This window comes from Columba livia, chromosome 1 (genome assembly GCF_036013475.1).
Source record: "Columba livia isolate bColLiv1 breed racing homer chromosome 1, bColLiv1.pat.W.v2, whole genome shotgun sequence".
Classification (NCBI taxonomy): domain Eukaryota; kingdom Metazoa; phylum Chordata; class Aves; order Columbiformes; family Columbidae; genus Columba; species Columba livia.
This window is the reverse complement of record NC_088602.1, coordinates 120,476,924-120,497,469: the sequence shown is the minus strand read 5'-3', so window position 1 is coordinate 120,497,469 and position 20,546 is coordinate 120,476,924. Positions and strand designations below refer to the sequence as shown.

Genomic DNA, 20,546 nt, shown 5'->3' with positions numbered 1-20,546 from the left:
ACACAATGCGGGGCTCTGGTGAGCTCCATTTATACCCTAATTTAATCTGAGCTGTGGTCATTCATGGTAGTGGTTCAGAAACTTCTCTCAACCGAGGCATTTCACTGGTCAAAGGCCCTGTCTGTCGATCAAGGGTTGTGTACATGACCACAGTGGTCTAGAAGTTTCTGGTGCTTTTGGGGCAGGGGTTGGGGGGATGAGGGGAAGTGCATCTTCCACAATGGTTTGATGGCCATCAGGGGGTAGGGCTGTGGTTCCACAGCCGGTGCAGCAGGGTGGCAAACAGGGGTGTGACTGTCTGATTGCCCAGAGCAGTGATGCAGGGCTGGAATATTTTGGAAAAAAATACCAAAGTGCGGTTTTGTTCCTGTTCTGACATTTATATGCCCAGTTCCAGGGCACTGGCATATGTGGGACATAAAAATTTCTGAGATTAGAGTGCTAACCTGATAGAAGAGTTCTAGTTCTTTCTCAAAGAACTTTACATATCCAAGAGGAATTTATAAAACGGATAAATCACCTAGAAGTTAGTTCACATAAATAAGAGTAAGAAATATGGAATGCTGTGATGCTCAATTCACAACTCTTTTCTTCCCAGTCATTAATTTCAGCGGGACTGCTTCAGACAGCAACGTTGAACAGATGTAGAAGTGCTTGCAGATTTGAGTGCAAATATTTGAAAGAGTGTACAGCAGGGCTGTTATTGGAAATAGGTTAAAACTGAGCATTGTTTTAATGGCCTAGTGAAATCTTTTAATAAATGGTTGCATGCTTTTTGAGCATCAGCCTCATGAAAAAAAACAGTTTTGCCTGATATGACAACTATTCAACTGCACTGACAGGAATAACTGTAGAAGTTTATTTCTACTTTATTAAAATCAATGTATACAGCTTCAAAAAGCCATTAGTATTTGTTTAGCTTAAATGCTTCAAATATTAATAGCAGCTTCAAAATGTTGACAAGCCCTAAAGCCCAGCAAGTAATGTGCTTTGATGTGTTTGTCTTCTGGCAGATGAAGAGAGAACTTCTGATGTGAAATGAAAGAATTACTTGGCGTAATATTTTCTTTCCAAATGTGAAATAATTTTTTTTTTTCCTCAAAACTGTGGTTTAAATTACATTTTATTTATATTATTTTAGAATTTCTCTCCCAAAAGACAATGGAGACATGTTGCTTGCTGACATCCTCCTGACCAGGTTCTGTGCCCCTGGTATCTCGCTGTGCAGGTTTGGCACATGGAGGTCCCAGTGTGTCACATTTTCCTGTCTCTCTGTAAGGACACAAGCAATCCTGCTGAGGTCATTGCTTCATTAACGTCAGTGGGATTATTTGGTTTGTTTAAGATTAAACTCGCACATGTTTACAAGATTGCCGCCACAATAAGATATTTTATCTTTTAGTACGAAGGGAGCATTTACATTTCATGCATTTTAAAATATATCTCTAAGGATTTTTTTTTTCCCAACAAAATACCGCAGTTATTGGGGCCTGATTCCCAGCTGGTGTTAAATCAGCTTGCAGAAACTGAAGGACCTACAATGGTTGTAGCAGCTGAAGATCTAGATCTACAGTTTCCCTAAATATATGACACAGATGTGCTACTTTCACACTCGCAGTGGCAACTTGACACAACTATCTGGTAGTGCATGAGCAACTCTCAGTCCCAAGGGATCCCTTTTACCCCTTACCTACAAAAATAGCATTTGAAACACTGGAAGCACAACAACTAAACCAAATCTTGTATCACAAAGGCAAGTCTACGGAGGAATTCAGGGTTTTTTTGAAGAGAGTATAGTCAAACACAGCTCTGTGCCAAAGCCCAGTGATGTTCCAGCCCTTTCTGTTACCAGCACCAGGTAAGTCCTGCGAAGGCCTGTGGGACACCGAACACGCTGTGGAGTCAAGAAGCTCAAGAGACCCTCACCTGCCTGCTGGGGCTGCAGCAGTAACTGATGGAGGACACACATGGGTGACATCCATAGCAAGCTCCTGCTATGATCCCACGACACTCTTAGACTGAATTTAATGTGCAAACCTATGGACCCTACCTGCCTGGTATCTGATATTGTGTCCTTCTGTGAGATCCTGTTTTACAATTAGAGGAACGGTTCTAATCAGATGGCAACATTTACACATTTCAAAGTGTCGCTCAGTTTCTCCTCTGACATTAAAAGACATTGCAGCTCCACACAGGTGAGTTATTTACAGTGGCAATCACAACACAGTTTATGTCAAATACAGCCAGCTAACCTTGCAAAAAATTACCTGCAAAGTCATCCCAAAAGAGCTGCTATCAAGACTGAGGAGGCTGGTAGAGCACAGAGAGATGTCTAAAACAGGAAGCGTCTCACTCAACGAGAGGAGCTTGCAAAGGAGGTTTCTCCACCTGAGCTGAGTCCCGCAGGCTCCTTTTGCAGAGACAGGAGAGAAACAAGGGCTCTGAGGGCTTTGGGCTCATTTCTATTGTAAATAATATAAAGCAGAGAAGCATCAAGATGTTTTCAGCCAGTAACAAATGAGTCAATTGATTTGCTTTCCTTCACTAAAATCTAAACACACAAACCCGTGTTCCCCTTTAATTAAAGGATAAGAGGAAGAAGTTGTGCTTCGGACACATTTTTTTTTAATCAATCGTGTGCTTAAAGTTGTTCACAGGAGACTGAAAGATCGAGTCCCTTAGTGCCTTTGCCCTGTGTCTAGTCAACTCTAATCCCGAAATGAAGTTTAGCTACATGTGGATGTGTCATGTTTCATGAGGGTAATGTATTTACAGGCTGACAGCTCTTATTTAGATTGCTTTCATCTCTTCCTTTCATTGGCATTTTACAGTTTCGTGTTACCAATTCTGCCTTTGGGGAAGAAGCCAGTATATAAATCTTAGATATGAAAGATCCCACGTGGATTAAGTGACACATGGCATGCACTGTGTCTTAAGGCGTTCAGCCAACCCATGCAGGAACCAGGTTGCCTGGTGCAGCCCCCAAGACAAACAAGTCCTGGCCTTACATGACTGATGGCAAGGAAGGCAAAGGCCATCTGAGAACGTGTGAAAAGGAAAAGAAGAAGTCCAACAGCTGTTTCACACCTGGTCATGGTGACTAGATATGAAAGAACCGAGCAGTCTTCCAAGGCTAAACCCTGCTGGGATCAGTCAGGCCGGCATAGCGCAGCCACACAGCCCTGTCCCAGCAGCAGTCTGTGGTGTGTGACCACGTAGCGTCGGCTCAGGCATGAACTTCAACAGCAGTGCGGGTCCCTGCTTCTGGGACTGGAGCTACGCTGTCTTAGACCAGGCTCAAGTGTCTCTGCATAGCCCTGCACCCTGCAGCTAGTCATGTCCTTTCCTGATCACCAAGGACTTCATGGAATCATAGAATACCTTGCATTGGAAGGGATCCTCAAAGGTCAGCTAGTCTAATCCCCCCTGATTTAACCGGGCTGAAACAACAGTGAAGGTGCCCGACAAAACTCCACCCTGCTGGTCCTCTACCCCCTCACTAGCAAGCAGGACTGATTTCTTCAGCAAAACCAGCCTGCTCGTGGTGGTACTCCAGCAAAGAGGATCACAGAGCCTCCCAGGACAAACTCTACAGCAGGCTCATTGCGCCAGCTCTTTGCCACCAAATCATTCCTCACCAACAAGCAGCAGCTTTTCTTCAGAAGTTGAACAGCTTGATGTAAGGCCACGACAGGCCAAATGCTCGCTGCTCCAAGGGAAGGGCTGAGTTACTATTAATGCCAGACTGGGAAGTCACTTTGCAACATGGATGGTCATTTATTTATTGTTTTATCATGACACATAAAATGCTATGGCTGCAATATCAAAATATGGTGTCACTTATAAAATGTCGGTATTATTAATGCGGTGGTAAGATACTGTTAACATTTACAGAGAGGTGTATAATAATTCGATAGTCTCGCCTAGTGGTTTGCTCCAGTGACAAAACACCCTGGCAAGAAGATGATGGATGGAATACAGTGCCTATTTATTATCATGGTTTTTCCTCCTTGATTACTGAATGGCCTATAATGAAACCAATATTTGTTGCTCAATCTAATCCCTTTGAATATGGTAGACAGGTCCTTTGCTTGTACAGTATGTGTCAGAATAAAAGAGAAGCATCTGAAAAATAAAGAGACGGCATTTCCTTACAAAATGAGATGAAAAAATAAAACTATAAATGGAATTTTCAAGTGTTTCTTTTTATATTTAAAGCTCTTATTTCAATATACTGTATTTAAACATTCTTAAATAATCATTCTGTACCTCTGATTCTATGTTTCATCCTTGGAAACAAATAGAGCAATCTCACTATAGATGTGTGCAAATAGAAAATATATAAATATATTTAAGGCACATGTCATAAAAAGGTGGTCTCGAAATTGTCACTTTTACAATGATCAGCTTGGGTCCCTTTCATTTTGTCCTGCAGGTTATTTGAGCTCTGTTCTTTTAAGCCTTTGAAGTCCACCTGCAACGAAGAGCCAAGCACACACATACTGTCCTGCGTTTCATTTTGTAAACTGCTTGACGACACCTGTAACGCAGTCCCGAGGCGGCTGAACAGCGGAGTTGATGTGATCCACTTCAACAAACTGAAGTCCACTTGGTCGACTGCTGAGCTCCACGGGAACGTTGCTCCCACAGGCAGCGGTTCCGTCTCTGAAGTGCCGTGTCGAACGTCATGAAATCCCAGGGACCTTTCCAGACTACGTGCTGATGAGGGGAGTTTGCTCTCCCCAGGCAACACAGCACCCTGGGGAGAGGCAGCCACAGGCTGATCTGTTCTATGCTCTGCCTTTGTGTGCTCTTGGAAAAGTGACTCACGTATCTGAGGAGATGTTGGCAAAGGCGTGCTTTGGTTAGAAGCCTTGCAACAATCACTAGCGTTTGAGCTAAGGCTTGGTGAGAAGCTGTCTGCAAAGGGTTGTGCCTGACGCGCTGTTTCCTTTACATTCAACTTGGTCAGAAGATTGCTGCGAATCTCTGGGGGTAGTTTACTCAACTGGCGTCCAAGCTGAAGCTGAGTTGGGAATAGTGTTCCCTGAAGGGTTCTGTACAGAAATCTGCAGAAGGAGAAGGCGGACATGAAAAGAACTGAAAGAAGGACGTACTCAAGATATTATTAAGAGAAAATATCCAAGAAAGAAGTACAACACATACAAATAAGTGAGCTTTATGTGCCTTTCTTATGTTTGATACAGGAAAGCTTGCAGACGACAAGCTCTGGATGCTGTGCTAATGTTTTGATTAACAATAAGCACTGTAATAAATCTGCGCTTTAGCCAGCGATCCACCTTGTGTTTACATACAGTCTTTCATCTTTCCTGATGAGGAATCAAAGGCAACAAGGATCAGTCTGCAGGGCTGGCCTCCTGCATCCACAAGTAGGTAAGTAAGTCCACAACACACTATCAGAATTTCTGTACTGTGCATGTTATGAGAGGATGGGCTGAATTTGGAAGCATCATGGAAAACCTCACAGAGTAGCAAATCTCTGCATGGCCAGGAGGTTTGACCAACAGTCTGCAATTATCCCATTCCTGCGGTCTATGGCCAGGAGCTGTGGTCTGTTCCTGTGGTCAGGAGCACAGAAAAGGTGAGACAAACTGACTTCATACGAACAGCTGCTGAAAAAAAAATGACTTGGCTGGTAAAGCAAAAAGAAAGGATGGAAGTGGAAAAGGAAATGTTTCTTGCCCATCCAATCATATGCATAAAATGCTTTCATATATGGAAAAGGTATGAGAGAAGATACAATACCTGGGCAGCAATGCAACGACTGGTGATATAATGCAAGTGAAATAGAACATAGGGTCACCCATCAGCCTTTCCATGGTCCAGTAGGGATTGGATGGAGGATGGCATGCTGGGCAGGAAGCATTGTAAACCAGAGCCACAAAGAAAAACAAAATGATACTGAAGATGCAAGATGACCAGTGGAGAAAAGTCTAGAACAAAAAGCCAACAAAAGAATAATGATTCTTTATATCCTGAGAAATATGCTGTGATTCTCAATTAATAATTCTTAATTTCTGGAGACTATTCCATGCACAGCACCTAGTTTAGAGCCTTGTATTTTCAAAAATTCTTATTATAGGCACAACACTCCAAAACTGTCCACAGATCACAGTTTAAAACCTTTTTCATGTTTGCTTAAAATGCTTGTTAAAAATAGAATGTACTGAGGGAATGAAACAACCATCTGTTTTTGAAGAATGACACTAAGAAAAGAATTTGGTATATGCCAGTGAGTTTCTATGTAGGCTGTGGATACCTTACCCAAGTTTTGGTTTCAATAGCCAAATGCAGTATGATGGTGAAAAGAGCTATTGTGGTGATGGGAGTTCCCCAGGAGAAGACATCCACCTCCGAATCATAGTAAGTCTGTAAAGACGAAGACAGAATTTAGCCCAAGTGGTGTTACCAGTTCTCCTCACAATGCTTGAAATAGAACACAAAACACTTACAAAATAGGGGATGAAGAAGCAAACGAGGCTTTGATACATAGCATCAATCATGTTCATCCAAAACATGTGTGGCTGGTACTCCTGTGGCACAAAAAAATCACAAAAATCAGAGCCTAATGAAAATGCTGTTTGCTAGGATAGGTATTTTGAGGGGGATATTCCAATGGGCACTTTTAAGGGCTTGTGCAAACAGCTTCCCAACTTTGCCAATCAGCTAGGTACCCTTGGGGGTGAAGTATGAAGAGTCCACCTGCAAGTCGCTCTGTTCTGGGGCAACACTACCGCTCATTTTTTCTTTTATTCTCCCCTGGCAAAGGGTGCAATTTGAATCTGACGCTTGGGCCAGCAAACATTTATGAAGGTGCCCAACTTTACGCACTACAGTTAGACCACTGATTTCAGGAGGAGCTCTCTGAGCTGTAAGCACATGCGTGTTTTACATCATGTACATACAAGCACCGAGTATTTATACACAAGAGAGAAAGCAGCAAGTGCACACACAGATAGAAAAGCAGATCCGCAACAATGATCTCTAGCAAGTAATGCAGCAAGGTATGCTATGTTATAAAAATGTAAATAAATATATATGCACTCATATCTGTGTGTCTGGGCACAAAAATGCTCATTAAGAAACAACATTAAACTAACATTTTTGTTTAAAGACACATACAGTTGCAGGGGTATGAATAGTCATATAAAAGACTTGGATCTAAGGAAAATAGTCTGCAAATGACAAAATACGTATTTAATTTGGGGATATGGGCTACATCTGCAACCACCGGGCTCATCAGGGCTCTTTACCTCTATAGCGAATAATAACTGCAGCCTAAAAATGGGAATTGAAAGATGCTTAGAACATGTGGTTAAGCATTGGAACAGGTTGCTCAGAGGGACTGCAGAATCTCTGTTCTTGGAAACATTAAAAACTGGACTAGATAAAGACCTGAGCACCCTTGTCTAGCTTTGAAGCTGTTTTGAGCATGGGGCTGCATCAGATGGCCTCCAGAGGTCCCTTCCAACCTAAATTATTCTATATTACAGGCTTTGAATCGGTGATATCGTTTTGAAAGCGATTTTACCTGAAGCAGGATTTTTGGCAAGTTTTAAAAATGCCTTTTTAGAGAACTACTCAGCGAAAATGCTCACTAGATTTCAAACAAACTTAGAATGGTCTCTAAGCTTGCCTATGAGAAATAATTGTACTGCGAACCTGGGAGACTTCTCAGTCTGCCAGCTGAAGCCAGGCAGACTCAACTTCCCAACATGCTTAAGCCATTACGAGATTTCTATTACCTTAAAAGTGCGCAAGAAAGGAAGGTATTAGCGTTACAGATCTTTAAAGTGCAATGAACTGGAACAGAAGAAATGTAGAAAAAGGAAAACAACAGCTGGGTGAAAAAAAGAGATATTGGACTAACGCACTAAAAATAAGTTACGCTAAAGTTCTTCTTGCATCTTTCCAGCACAGTGTGTAGCAATGACACTGGATGTGTAGGGTACCAAATGCAGGGGTACAGTTCAAGGCAAAAGACACTCACTGTCTCCTCTCACAGAACACAATGTCAGATCCTGTTAAGAAAGGTTTTTGCCTTGGAAGCAATGTCTCAATGTGGACAGTTTTGCCAAGCAGAGAGATTTTCCCACAGTACGCTGTAGCTGTAATTACCAGAAATGGTTTGACTCGAATCTCTCCTGCAATTCCTTCTGTTTTCACTGTACAATTCAAGCAGATGGGGGACAGGGTGTTTTCAACAGACAAGTCAGGCGAGTGTGTCATCTGCTGGTGACAAACTCCCTCAGAGTCTAAGGCTATTGACCTCCTTGCTGACTCCTAAAGCCACCTTTCCCTCTGACTGTTTGTAAAGGGCTGGGGTCTGAAGTTTTGAGTAAGTGCTGTGAGGTTATTCTGTGAAATTCCGCACTACTCTACAAGGTATAACCTGTTTCATTTTTGTGGTTATTTGCAAGCCTGGACCATGAGGCAGGTGTTCAGGTTTGGCTGACTTAAAAGTATCCAGCCCTCTCTCCTGCTACATATTTCAAAATATAGCTGGTTTTGTCTGTTTGTTTGTTTTAAATGTACTTTTTGCATTTAGATACTTTGACTCAGGTGAGAATTATCACAAAATAATAATAGTGACTTGACTTCTCAGTCTGTTTTTATCAGTCATCCACCCTTTGGGAACAGGATTGTTTCTACATTGAAGCTAAAGATGTCTAGGAAAACAATTTCAAAAAGTAAGAAGTTTTTACCTCCATATTCTGGCCGCTTCTATAAAGCTGAGGTACAGCAATTAACATTTCAGCTGGCACATCCTTATCCAGCACACCAGTAATCAGTTGTGGCAGAGAAGAGAACAACAAATTAAAGAAGATGAGATACCACTGATCAATCATCGACGAACCAGAGAACCCGCAGTAGAACTGGTACCAGAAAAGAAGGGCCATGAACATCTGAAACAGAATGAGCAATGCTGTAAATATGACAAGATAAGCAGAGTCACCATCCCATTGTGTTCTGAGACCATTTTGACTCCAGTTCTGCAAGGACTTGTCTATGAACACTAGACACGTGAGCAATTCTTCTAAGGCTACCGCGTCTTTGACTTGCTGTCCTGATGCTTGGACCACTCGGCTAAGCTACAAACATTTGGCACACCTGCAAGTCTTTGTGCTGCTGGAAGATTAGATCTCATGAGTCAGACATTACTTCATACAAAATTACCTTTCAGTTCCAGTGAAACTATGAGGTGCACTTTAACCATAAAAATCTGTCCCAACCATCACTGACATCTAGGTGTACGACTACTGATCTCACGGCACTTACATTACTATCACAAGAATAAGCATTTCCATAATAATATCCTCTGCCAACTTGAGAAGTTTTGAGAGGCTCAGTTGGTCAACAATATGTAACTCACAATAGGCTTGTTCAGCCTGGAGAAGACAAGGTTCCGGGGAGACCTTATTGTGGCCTTTCAGTACTTAAAAGGGGCCTATAAGAAAGATGAGGACAGACTTCTTAGCAGGGCCTGTGGCAATAGGACAAGGGGTAATGGTTTTAAACTAAAGAAGGGAGATTCAGGCTGGACATGAGGAAGAAATTTTTTACAGTAAGGGTGGTGAAACACTGTCCCAGGTTTCCCAGAGAGGTGGTAGATGCCCCATCCCTGGAGACATTCCAGGCCAGGCTGGATGGGGCTCTGAGCAACCTGATCTAGTTGAAGATGTCCCTGCTCAGTGCAGGGGGTTGGAATAGATGGCCTTTGAAGGTCCCTTCCAACACAAACTATTCTGCGATTCTATCATTCTATGAACTGCAGAAGTTTTTTGCAAAACCAACATGAGACTAGCAGCAGCAGCAAGGGAGGTGAAATGGTAAGGTCTAGCAAAGTTGTCTTAACTATTCTGTGCTTTGAAATTCGGTGAATTAGCAGTGCTGTGAAGATTCCTCATTCTCCCCTTACTCTTCAGCTATGTAAAGAAATCAGCTGCAGATGCTTCATGTAGCATGATGCAGATTGTTCATGTGGCTGGGTTGGAATCACCCAAAAAGGGACAAACCACACAACTCCATCTCTTCTACAAGCTCTGCATCATGGGGAATCCAGAGGTTTTATGGCTCAGGGAAGGTGCTGATTTATTCTCTGAGGGTGGATTTGAGGCCTAGGAAAAGATGGGCAGCTTCCTAGAGAAGGAGATAAATTCCCATGCTTTGTCCTCCTAAAACTGCAATCTCTATTAGTCTTTGTAAACTGATTAATGCTAAACGGAAGGCAACCAGAAAAACATTGGCAACTGTTCCTTGAGGGTTTTCCCCATTTTAACCATGAAGAAGGGAAATGGCATGACCTCTCCTTTCCTATTATTTTTGTATTGTGTTCTCAAAAGCTTTCAGCCTGCTGGAGTATGTTAACATTTCATCATTTTTAGATGTATATTGGAAAATACAGATCTGTTTCACCGGTACACCAAAATCTGATTGAAACGTAAATGTAGAAGAAAAAGCTATGGTCTGCTTAGTGACAACTGCTATAAGGAGGGTAAGCCTATATCATGAAGGGGAATTGCCACAGAATGAGAGGGTCAGTCCTGCTGTACGTAAATGTATACATATGTATATATCCAGCTATATTGTATATATACATGTCCGGGCAATGTTTGCATACGACATTGAAGTGGCCAGGATAGCAGAGGAACATACCTCTCCCTGTGAGCCCATACTATAAGCTAACCTATTAGAAGTGAATTGGTAGTATTTTTTTAAGGATCACCTCTGCAACTGTTTCTGTAAAAACATTTCAGGCAAAAATATCTTCCTCTGGCCAAAACAAGACCGAGTTACCAGAGCTTACCCTTTTCAGTACAGCTGGCTGGGGCATGGCAATTTCATTTCAAAATTGAACAGATTTTGAAATTTATTTCCTTTCCACACTCAGAAAACAACAAAACTTCCTTGGTCTTTTCTCAAAACAGAATTGTAATACGTCTGTGGATGTAGATACTTTTCTCTCATTTCAAAGAAGCAAAACCCAACTAATCCTGAACCTAAGAATTTTTCCCCTCTAGAGCTTTGTTAAAGCTAACATGTCGTGGAAACAGTTTGGCTTTATAAAAATGGGTAGTTTGATAAAAATACAGACAGCTGAAAATTTTCCTACCACCTCTAGTATGGGTGTCAGCGGTGCTGTCAAAGCAAGCTGTACAAATAAATGACATTTCAGTAGCCAAGATTAAATCAGACTTTTCCCCCTTTTTTTTTTTTCCTTTAATTAAACAAGTGTTTTATTTAATTTCAATTACAATGTTCCCTTACACTTCTGAGTATCACCCCCCTGAAAAAGTCAAAAGAAATTTAGAGAATTGAATTAGAGTTTAAATTAAAAAAGTTTCCTTTTTTCATCCCAGATGAGACTGTTTTATGAATGTTGCCCCAGACAGAACTTCTCAGTGAATGAAATATATGTAAAAAAATCCCCAGTGCTGTCTTGCACAGATAATGTATTAAGGGGAAGAAGCAGTGCATGCTTGTGCAGGTAGAATTTTCTTTACATAAAAACCCTTTCCATCAAGTGCAGATATTTCCAGTCATGCTATGTTTTAGTACTTATTTTACTTGTGTTTTATTATTATCTCCACCAAGCCAAACATCTTCTTGGATAAGTCATCTGAGTTTCCAAATGGCTTTCGCAGCAATTTGGAGTTTAAACTTTGAGTTAGGTTCTAGTGGAGAATGGGAAATTTCTTAATATGAAGAAATGGGGAAAAAAGCACTTGAGGAAAGAGAAAACTTGCAGAACATCTGTGGTGTAGCTATCTTGACTCTCTGAGGAGACTCATCCAGAATAGTCTCCTTGCAAAAGGATCATGTGCTCACATCGTGCACTTTTGATATTCTTTCTGTGAGGGCAGGCGCTGTATCAGACATATTCATGGTCTATATGCTGGGTACCCCCCCGCGTTTTGAGAGTCGGTAGCAACAAATATTGCTCAGAAAGCTCTCAAGGCTGCCAAAGCAGAGCCAACACAAAGAGATATTCTTCAGCTATATTCTAGCCTTGAGGCAGCAGCTTCTGAAAATGTCTTACTAAAAACGGCAAGCAAAGTCATGCTCTTAATCAAGGGGAGTTGTACCAAAGGAAATGGAAGATTTTACAAGAGCCGAACAAAAATGTAGATGTATAAACAACATGTCTGGCTGCTGATTGCTGGAATGCCTTATGTGTAATACCACTTTTTGTTTGTTTTATTTTAATGTATGCTGGCTCTGCATACACTTAGAAGTTTGGATTTGATACTGTCAAGCCAAAGGGTATCTTGGAAACATAGAGCATTGGGGTGAGAGTACAGATGTTCAGCATCATTCAGGACTGAGCCTTAAAACGCAGGCATTTGAACACCAACACGGATTTCACTGTTGTGCTTCAACAGGTGGCTCTCCACTCGGGGCAGCGATATTTAAATCAGCTTGCTATTTCAGCCTCGGGCAGCAGTTCAGGCTGTCCAAATCCCTTCTTTCTTTTGTGTCTGCGAGGGTGCTTGAATGCAGTTTCTGATCAGAACACAGAAAGTATTTTAATACATCTGTGTTGACACAAAGATGATTTATTAATTCTTTAGCTCCCGTAGGTATTCCTACGATGTTCAAAATTTTGAGTAAATGATCTCTTCATAAAATACCTACCTCTAGAGTGAAATCAGACAGGGATTAGCCAGGTCAAGAGGAATTTGTGTTAAAAAGTTGCCACATAAAAAAAAAAAAATACTATTAGATTACATTTGGAAAGCAACTTTTACAAAATTGAGAGCTACTTTTTTCTGATATTGAGGATAAAATACAGTCTCCCACTCACAGTTCACACATTGCCCCCTGGAGCAGAGATCAGAGAGCTCTGGCTCTCTTCTTTTTCCCAGTTCTTCATTTCCCTTGCTCCCAAGGCGATTTGCAGGTGTTGGAAATGAGCAGATCCGTGTGCCTGCCTGTGACTCCTGCAGAGCTGATGGAATTCTTGGTTGTCTTGTTAGGCAGTTTTCAATCAATCATCTTTGTACTCCAAGGTCAACGCAAAGGGCCTTTGTTAGTGCCAAGGAGCTGAGCTGCTACTGGCTCAGTGCTCAGTGCTGGACTAGCTCCTGTTTCATACACCAGGGAGAAAATGCAGACCTGTAGTCTGTTCTTTACCAGAGTGTGCTTCCTTTCTAATTAACTCTTTTTGGTTAGTTGGAACTAAGAGAAATCAAGAAAAACACCTTCCCATCTGAGGCACAGAGAGGACTAAAATTGTCTCAGGTCACTGGGAAATATGTACAGTGATTCATAAGCAACAAAGAGATAGATAGGGTCAGGGAGAGAAAACACACACAACTGCTACTTTGGACCAATGCTGGATGGCTTTGGCATTAAAGAATCCTGTGTCTAGCCAGCTAAAGTCTGCAAAACTGCTCCATAAAGAAACTTTTCTTAAGCAGTGCTTGTTATTTCTGTTACCTAATTTGCACATTCAGCAGCACAGTGTAGCTGTTATGGAGTGGGTCCTGTATTTCTGCAAATGGCAGCCAGCTGTCTTTCAACTCTGCAAATTTCTTTGCAGCTTATTTATAAACCATCTGAAGGCTGACCTAATGCTCACTTAGCACAAAATAAACCCTGGAAACATGCGGTGCCATAAGGCTGCCAAGTCGAACACTTACTGCATTTTTGTAGAAGAAATACAGCACCATGTTGGCGAGTCGGGAATAACACCAGTGGCCGTGAACAAGCAAGAGTTTCTCCAAATGTCGGAACCTTGGGATTGCAAAGTCGCTTGCCATCACCGCCTTTAATGAAAGGAAAGTTGGAATCATTATTCATTTTCAACACCAACGGTGAATCTAATAACCTTCTCAACTCATACAGTCTGTGGAAATCATACTGATAAAGAATGAAATCCATTACAGCGCATCTGAAATGCAGCTATTGCTGCATGTTTTTGGGAATATCCATGAGAAAACCCGGTGGCTTGGCAGAACACGCGAGGCGACTCAGTCTCTGCCCAGGGGAGATTATTATAGTCTGTGTTCCAGATGGTGACAAGCAGCAGCAAAAAGCGAGAGGTGACGATTGCAGCTGCATGGGCATGAAGGCCCAGGGCCCACCTGTGAACATCTTGGTAGCACTAACATCTTTCTCTGTAAAAACTACAGGGTACTTACAGGGCAAAATGGATTTCCAGAGAACAAAATAAGAAAAGCACGATTAAGTGGTTGCATCATAATTACTGGACTTTAAAAGACAAAACAATAAAAATATTAGTTTTAATTAACATTTGCAATCCCGGCTTATATAGTTTACTCAGCTGTCCTATCAGTATTGTAAGGGATTTTTGAAATTGCACTTTTCTAAAACTGTCTATGAGAAAATATCACACTAGATGAGACTCTTCTGGGACTTCACAGACTGCCAAGTCACATTGGCAAAATGAATCACCCAGTTTCTCTCTACTTCTGACTAAGTTTTAGGATACTGTACATCTAGATGAGTCCTTCTTGTAAATGATGGTGTTATCACAGTTGTTTCATGATCTTCCATATCCGTAGGATCACACTAAGATTTCATTTAATATTATTTTACATTTCATTTTCTATTTTGGTATCGCCTTTTTTCCTACAGTTCAGCAAAAACATGAGGAAAGGTGAAAATCTCCGAAGGAGCAAAGTCCTCCTCACACTCTGCAGGGTATATTTTGACTGTATTTTTAAAAGAAAGACATCTTTCTTTTAAATTTTTCCTAATTTCCTTTCTTGGTAAATCATCAAAAGGGCTCAATTTTCCCACGTAAGTGCTTGTAGAAGCTATTAAAATAAACTCTAAAACAGTATGCAAGAGAAGGTGTACTAATGCATTGTAATATAAGCAGCAGATGTACATAAGCGCTGGGACATTTTTTAATATGTGGACACATCCTGGGATTTCTCAGGTACTGAGACACACTTGTTATAACCTCTCTGCACAGAACACTCTGATTTGTCCTGCAGACATACAGCTGTCTTGCAGTTTGAAGAGAACAGAGCCGTGGTATGTCTGCTTCCTTGTCCTCCACCCCATCTCAGCCTATTTCAACGTTAAAACAAAACTGCTAGCTTCCTTTCATTTGCGCTTCTGACATAGTACTTCACAACACATTGTGAGAGATGTCGAGGTTTTTTTCTTTTTTATTCCATTTTGATTACAGTGAGGAATACAGTGGAGAAGATGGTGTTATCCAATTACATTTGCATGTTTATTTCATCTCGAAATATCCCCTCGATTTTCACATTTTTATTTTTTCTTCCAGCTTTTTCACAGGAAAAAGTGATTCACGCTCCACATGCTTCCACAGAATGGGGAAAGAAGTAAGAAAATAAATCAGAGAGTATTGCTGTTTCAGACATCTAAATGTCCAATGCCTTCTGAATACCTGCATGTGTAAGATTTTGACAGTTGTTTATGGTAAAGAGGCCTACGTGGTTCCTCAGAACTTTGCAGTAAAGGAAGTGATCTATAAACATTTTCCACTCTGTTGAACTTTAATTTTAAAAGAAACTCCAACAAACAGGTAGTTTAATAGGTTAATGAGCAAATAGCTTTCAGATGTGAGTACACTGCAAGAGCTGGGACATTTGAGGGCTGGTTATTCTAAGTGTATGAGCTCACCTGAAAGTGGAATAATGGAGAGAGGAGTAAAAAAAAAATCCTACGAGCACTATATGTCTGCATTAGCAAAGAAAGTGATCTGCATTAATAAACAGATCATAGGAGCTGATAAGTTCATAAGAGATGATAAGACTCAAGGGAGTTTGGGGCAGACTTTATTGATTTGATGGGCTTGGAGGGGAGCCCACAAAACCAGTCTGCTCTGGGGTCTCTGGAGCCTGAACTGCCTGCAGAGTGATACTGCAGAAGTTATCCAAAGCTCTCGGAACCTGATGAAGGCTGCGGAACAACAAATAGACTCAGTATCAACTTAATCCAAGACTCCCTTTTCTCCTGCCCTCTCTGGTCATCAAAGTCAGACTCATAGGGTATACGTCTGGGATGCCACAGGCACAATGAATAGCTCAATATTTTTGTGGTAGCATCTTTCCAGTCTAATTTATAGCTGCTAACATGTTTGGAAAAGCATTTTTAATGGATTGCAGGCCTGAAATCTGTCTCTTTGAAGAGCACTGATGGACATCCCTTTTGCCCTGGAGATTACTTTGACTGAACCTACTGGATGATTACAAGAAAGAAAACAAGGGTAATAGCTCTGCTGGGTCAGGCTGAAGCCCATCTTCCCTAGTATCCAGCCTCCAACGATGGCCAAGAGAGGATGCCTTTGGAAGCGTAAATGAATAAATAAGAAAAACATCTACTGACTTTTCTCCAGAGAACTGTCCTAGCTTCTGGTGATCTGCGTGTCAGAAAATGCACAAAGTTGACATCCAAGTTCATAGCTCAGTTAAATGTTTGTTTCATAAATTTGTGTGCTGGCCCAATTAAATTACAGGAATCTCATGGAACAAAATTCTATAGCCAACTTGTACAGTGCGTGAAGGAGGCTTTTCTTTCTTTCGAGCAAAACATCCAGGCAGTGTTGCAAAAAATGCAATGTGGGTCAGAGAACCGCCCACCGGTAACTAAGTTAAGGAGCATGCTCATCTGCTCAGGTCCTCAGGATGGAAACACTTCTCATCTTCTCTGAAGAGCTGTTTGTCATATATTCAGCTACTCTGTTTTCTCATGCAATTAGCCTGTATCCTGCCCAAATACAAGGTAGATTGTGGAAATAAGGTATTTTACTCATTCTCTGTGTCTTACTGTCATGTTCGGTGCTAACGAGGCAACTGAACTGCACTAGCAGTAGAGGCAGTAGAGGGAGTAGGCAATACGGTAGGTAATACATCCTATAAATATACATCCTCTCCTCTGGGGATGGGAGAAGTGCCTCTTATGCAGCTGTAAATACACTAATCACAGGCTGAACACATCCAGAAGACTACAGGGCAAGTCCCCTTATCGTGCTGTTCCCTGAGGCAGAAAATGGGGAGAAAACCAAGACTTGGAATAGTGTGTAGGGAGCAGTGGTTCTGCAAAGGGCTGCAATTTTCCCTTCGCTGTTCCGCTGTCTGAACTGGCTAATTTTCTGAGAAGGCAGCATGTTTAAACTCACCACAGACCTGAGAACAAACACAAGCTCAAACGGAAGCTGAAAGCATCCTTACAATGAGCAACTGGCGCTCCTGAGCACAACTTGCTGCTTCTCCTTTATTTGCGCTGGCTATCCAAAGGCAGCTTAGTCAACCTGACATATGAGAATTGCCTATTTCACCCTCCCATGGGAGCTCCTTTCAGTGAACCAGCAACATTACCTGCATGCCTTCTTGACCAGAGATCCCCACGCCAACATCTGCCACTTGGATCATGCTGACGTCATTGGCACCATCACCTAAAGACGACAAAATACAGTTTTGTTGTCACTAGCAGACCAGGAACAGTTAGCAGCAGCAAAGCAAAGGAAAACCAGTTGTTACTGAGTGTTGGCTGAGTAAATAAGGGAGATGTGGGGTAGGAAAGGATCTGTCTTTGGAATATAAGGTTCGAAGCCTGGCAAAGCTGTCAAGACATTCTGATCTTTGTAAACTTTTTTTTTTTTTTTAAAAAAATGGAAAAGTATGATAAAAATAAAATAAATCCCTCTCTTTTTTAGTAATGTCTAAAATTCAAGTATCTGGCCTGAACTGCACAAATACTAAAACAACAGAAGGTGAGAATCAGCTCCCCAATACTTCTACTTCCTGATTAACTGTCTGCTTGCAATCAAGTATGACTAAGAATGAAATGTGCAAGGAGGTCTAAAGCCAATGAGAATGTCTATACAGTAAAAAATACAATAAAGTTAAAAACTAGATGAATTATTGACTTGGGTTGACCAGTCTAATATCTTTAATATACCCATCACAGGCAGATTTACCTGCAATGGTTGCAGTCGCCAACCCTTGCTCTGCCTCCAGTCATGACACCACAAATGACAGGTGCCATAGAAAGGATACCAGAATGGGATATGTATCTACTTTTTAACCTCTTAAATTTATTGCCAGTGTGCTAATGGAAAATGAAGCAGTATTGGCTGTTGACAAGACAGTTGGTTTTAAACTTCAGTGGCTGAGGCGTACGCTCACATCTCTCTCCAGCTTCCTTGCTGTTGGCACATGTACGAGGGGCATCTGCTCACCTGACACAGCTGATGTCTCTGTGACTGTGCAACACAACCCCCCCGCTAGCTCACGTGGGTTAAAAGGGAGGATGTGCACAGCAGGGCTTTTAATCCAGAGCAAGAGCTTGAATTCAACTCGCAGGCTCAAAATGCTCAGAAAGAATGAAAACACAAGCTGCACAGTCTTGACTAGTGTTTTTAAGCATTCTTGACAATTCAACTTAACCAGCCAGACGATTTTGACAACATATGCAAATGAATATGTCCACAGACAGCCAAAGATATAAATTCAGTATGAGGGGGCATATTTGAGCTAGATATAGTGAACATGAGGAGTATTATAATCAGCACACATTTGGTGATGTGGATGTTACAGGAGTCTGGCAATTATTATATGTACTTAGGGTTTCTCATGGCTAAGTCCAACCCACATGTTCCTGCTATGATTAACCAAGACAGGTAGATGAAATCTGGTGCGTTTGCAACAATATATGCTGCAATCACATCTTCTAATGCAACCCAAGCCTAGACTTGAGACAGGGAAAGAAGATCTGGCTGACTTTTCTCAGGCAAAAATCATGGAAACAGGGAAGATCCTGCCAGATTTAAGACAGGATGACTGACAAAATCTTCCCTTTGCCAACCCAGCAATTAACAGGAAAGAAGTGTAAAAGCTGGTATGATGCCAATCATAAATCCATTCTCTATACTGACAATGCCAACTCACATTCTATGCTGTGTGGACAACTTGTGATGAAAAATGCAGAACTTTGAGATGAAATATGATTGGATGAAACAACACTGAGCACAATTCTGTTCTGTGTAATACAGTGATTGCAAAATGGAATTCTGCACAACATCAGCTAACCCAATCCTTCACAGATGTGTTTGGACATGCCAAAACCTCACAGCATACCTGGGCCCCTATTGCCTAACTTCTGTAGAAAGAAATACCAAATACCACTCCAGAGTTCTATCCCAGTTCTGAATAAATATCTTAGAGTAAATATGTTAGTCTGACACATTTTCAGACAGAACTGGAAGGCTATTTGAGTCGTGACGCAGCTGGAAGAGTCCTATTGCAGGTCAAGAAATCAAAATTCTTAAGGCACAGTATACACACCAAGGCAGGCTAGTTGAAGCTGAGATATTTACCTATTGCCAAGGTCATTGCTTTGAGTTTGTCTCTGACCAGTTTCACCACCATGCTCTTTTGGAGTGGGGTAGAGCGACAACACAGTACCGAACGGCATCGCTTGGCTAGTGCGAGAAATTTATCTTCTAGCGTAGGTTCCAGGGCATAGGCTAAAGTCCTTCCATCAATCACTAGGCCCAAGCTGGAAAGCACAGAGGAAGAGGGTGGATAGAGAGGGGTGAACCCAACAGTCATGTTTCCAGTAGCTTCGTCTATTGTGTTGTTTGAAAATTTAGACTCTACGCATTGCAGACACTGTTCCAGCAAGACAGCACATGTCTCCTGAAAAAAAAAATTCAAAATAAGTATGCTTGAGAGAAAAGAACATGTATTCAAACATTTGTGTTTGCTGTATATTTCGGCATAAAGAATATGAGGAATGCATTATATTTGCTGCAGAGTTAAAGTTTTAATTTCTAATAATCTTCTTTTCTATTCTCTCTAAACACAATTCAAGCAGAAGATACGACAGCAATGAGGACTCGAAAAGCTTAAAAACTAATTCCTGTTTAACATGCAGTATTGTATGCTAAACTCATTTATTTTAGCTCCTTCTCAGAATAACAGTGCTGGGAGATGATATAATTGGTATCAGTACCAAGTTAAGCATGGTGATGAACACTACGTATACGCCTACGACTCAGATCAAATAGTTATGCATTGTTAAAGGCCAATTAAAGGCTATTTAAGCTGACTTCTCTCTCATAGCCATACTCAACTAAAAGATGTTATTAAGAATATATGAACATTTAAAATGAAATGCTATTGGTCTTACAGCAAGGTATGACAAAAAAGAAAGATCATGGAAAATCAGTTTACCAGTTCAGTTGATACACTCAAGAATGGAAAATGCTGTTATCTTTTCTTCCTTTTCGAAAGAAATTGGAGCTGGATACTGCTGGCCTACCTCTCCTCTGCTGATCTGAAGTCCAATTTTATCAACCCGTTAAAGGACTATAGCACTATCAGTCTGGTTCCTTGTATGTTAGACCATATCAGTAAACTCTCTGTGACTGTCTGCTTGCAACAAGTTGAGCACAGGAAAGAGCAGTAATTCAGAAGAATTAGAAAAGCTCTGTTAGGAAGCAAGGCATTACTGTAGATGTGGTTTTCTGACTCTCAGAGTTAACATTGCAATTTAAGTATTGCTTCTACCTCCAGAGA

The 20,546-nt window shown here is 41.3% G+C and overlaps 1 protein-coding gene across 2 annotated transcripts in view; it reads right to left on the bottom strand.

Annotated features, from left to right (window-relative positions):
- Positions 1 to 3,757: 3,757 nt before the first annotated feature.
- ATP10A (ATPase phospholipid transporting 10A (putative)) overlaps positions 3,758 to 20,546 on the bottom strand; it is a 114,664-nt gene continuing 97,875 nt past the window's right edge. Inside the window, exons 14-21 of one of the 2 annotated variants that reach the window (XM_021287843.2) lie at positions 19,343 to 19,664; positions 17,343 to 17,419; positions 13,665 to 13,790; positions 8,727 to 8,927; positions 6,474 to 6,554; positions 6,286 to 6,390; positions 5,767 to 5,954; positions 3,758 to 5,069 (exon numbers count right to left, since the gene is read on the bottom strand). In XM_021287843.2, coding sequence (XP_021143518.2) covers positions 4,364 to 5,069; positions 5,767 to 5,954; positions 6,286 to 6,390; positions 6,474 to 6,554; positions 8,727 to 8,927; positions 13,665 to 13,790; positions 17,343 to 17,419; positions 19,343 to 19,664 — 1,806 coding nt within the window. In that variant the 3' untranslated portion in view covers positions 3,758 to 4,363. The remainder of the gene's footprint in view (positions 5,070 to 5,766; positions 5,955 to 6,285; positions 6,391 to 6,473; positions 6,555 to 8,726; positions 8,928 to 13,664; positions 13,791 to 17,342; positions 17,420 to 19,342; positions 19,665 to 20,546) is intronic. The other variant, XM_065075396.1, reaches the window with a different exon arrangement.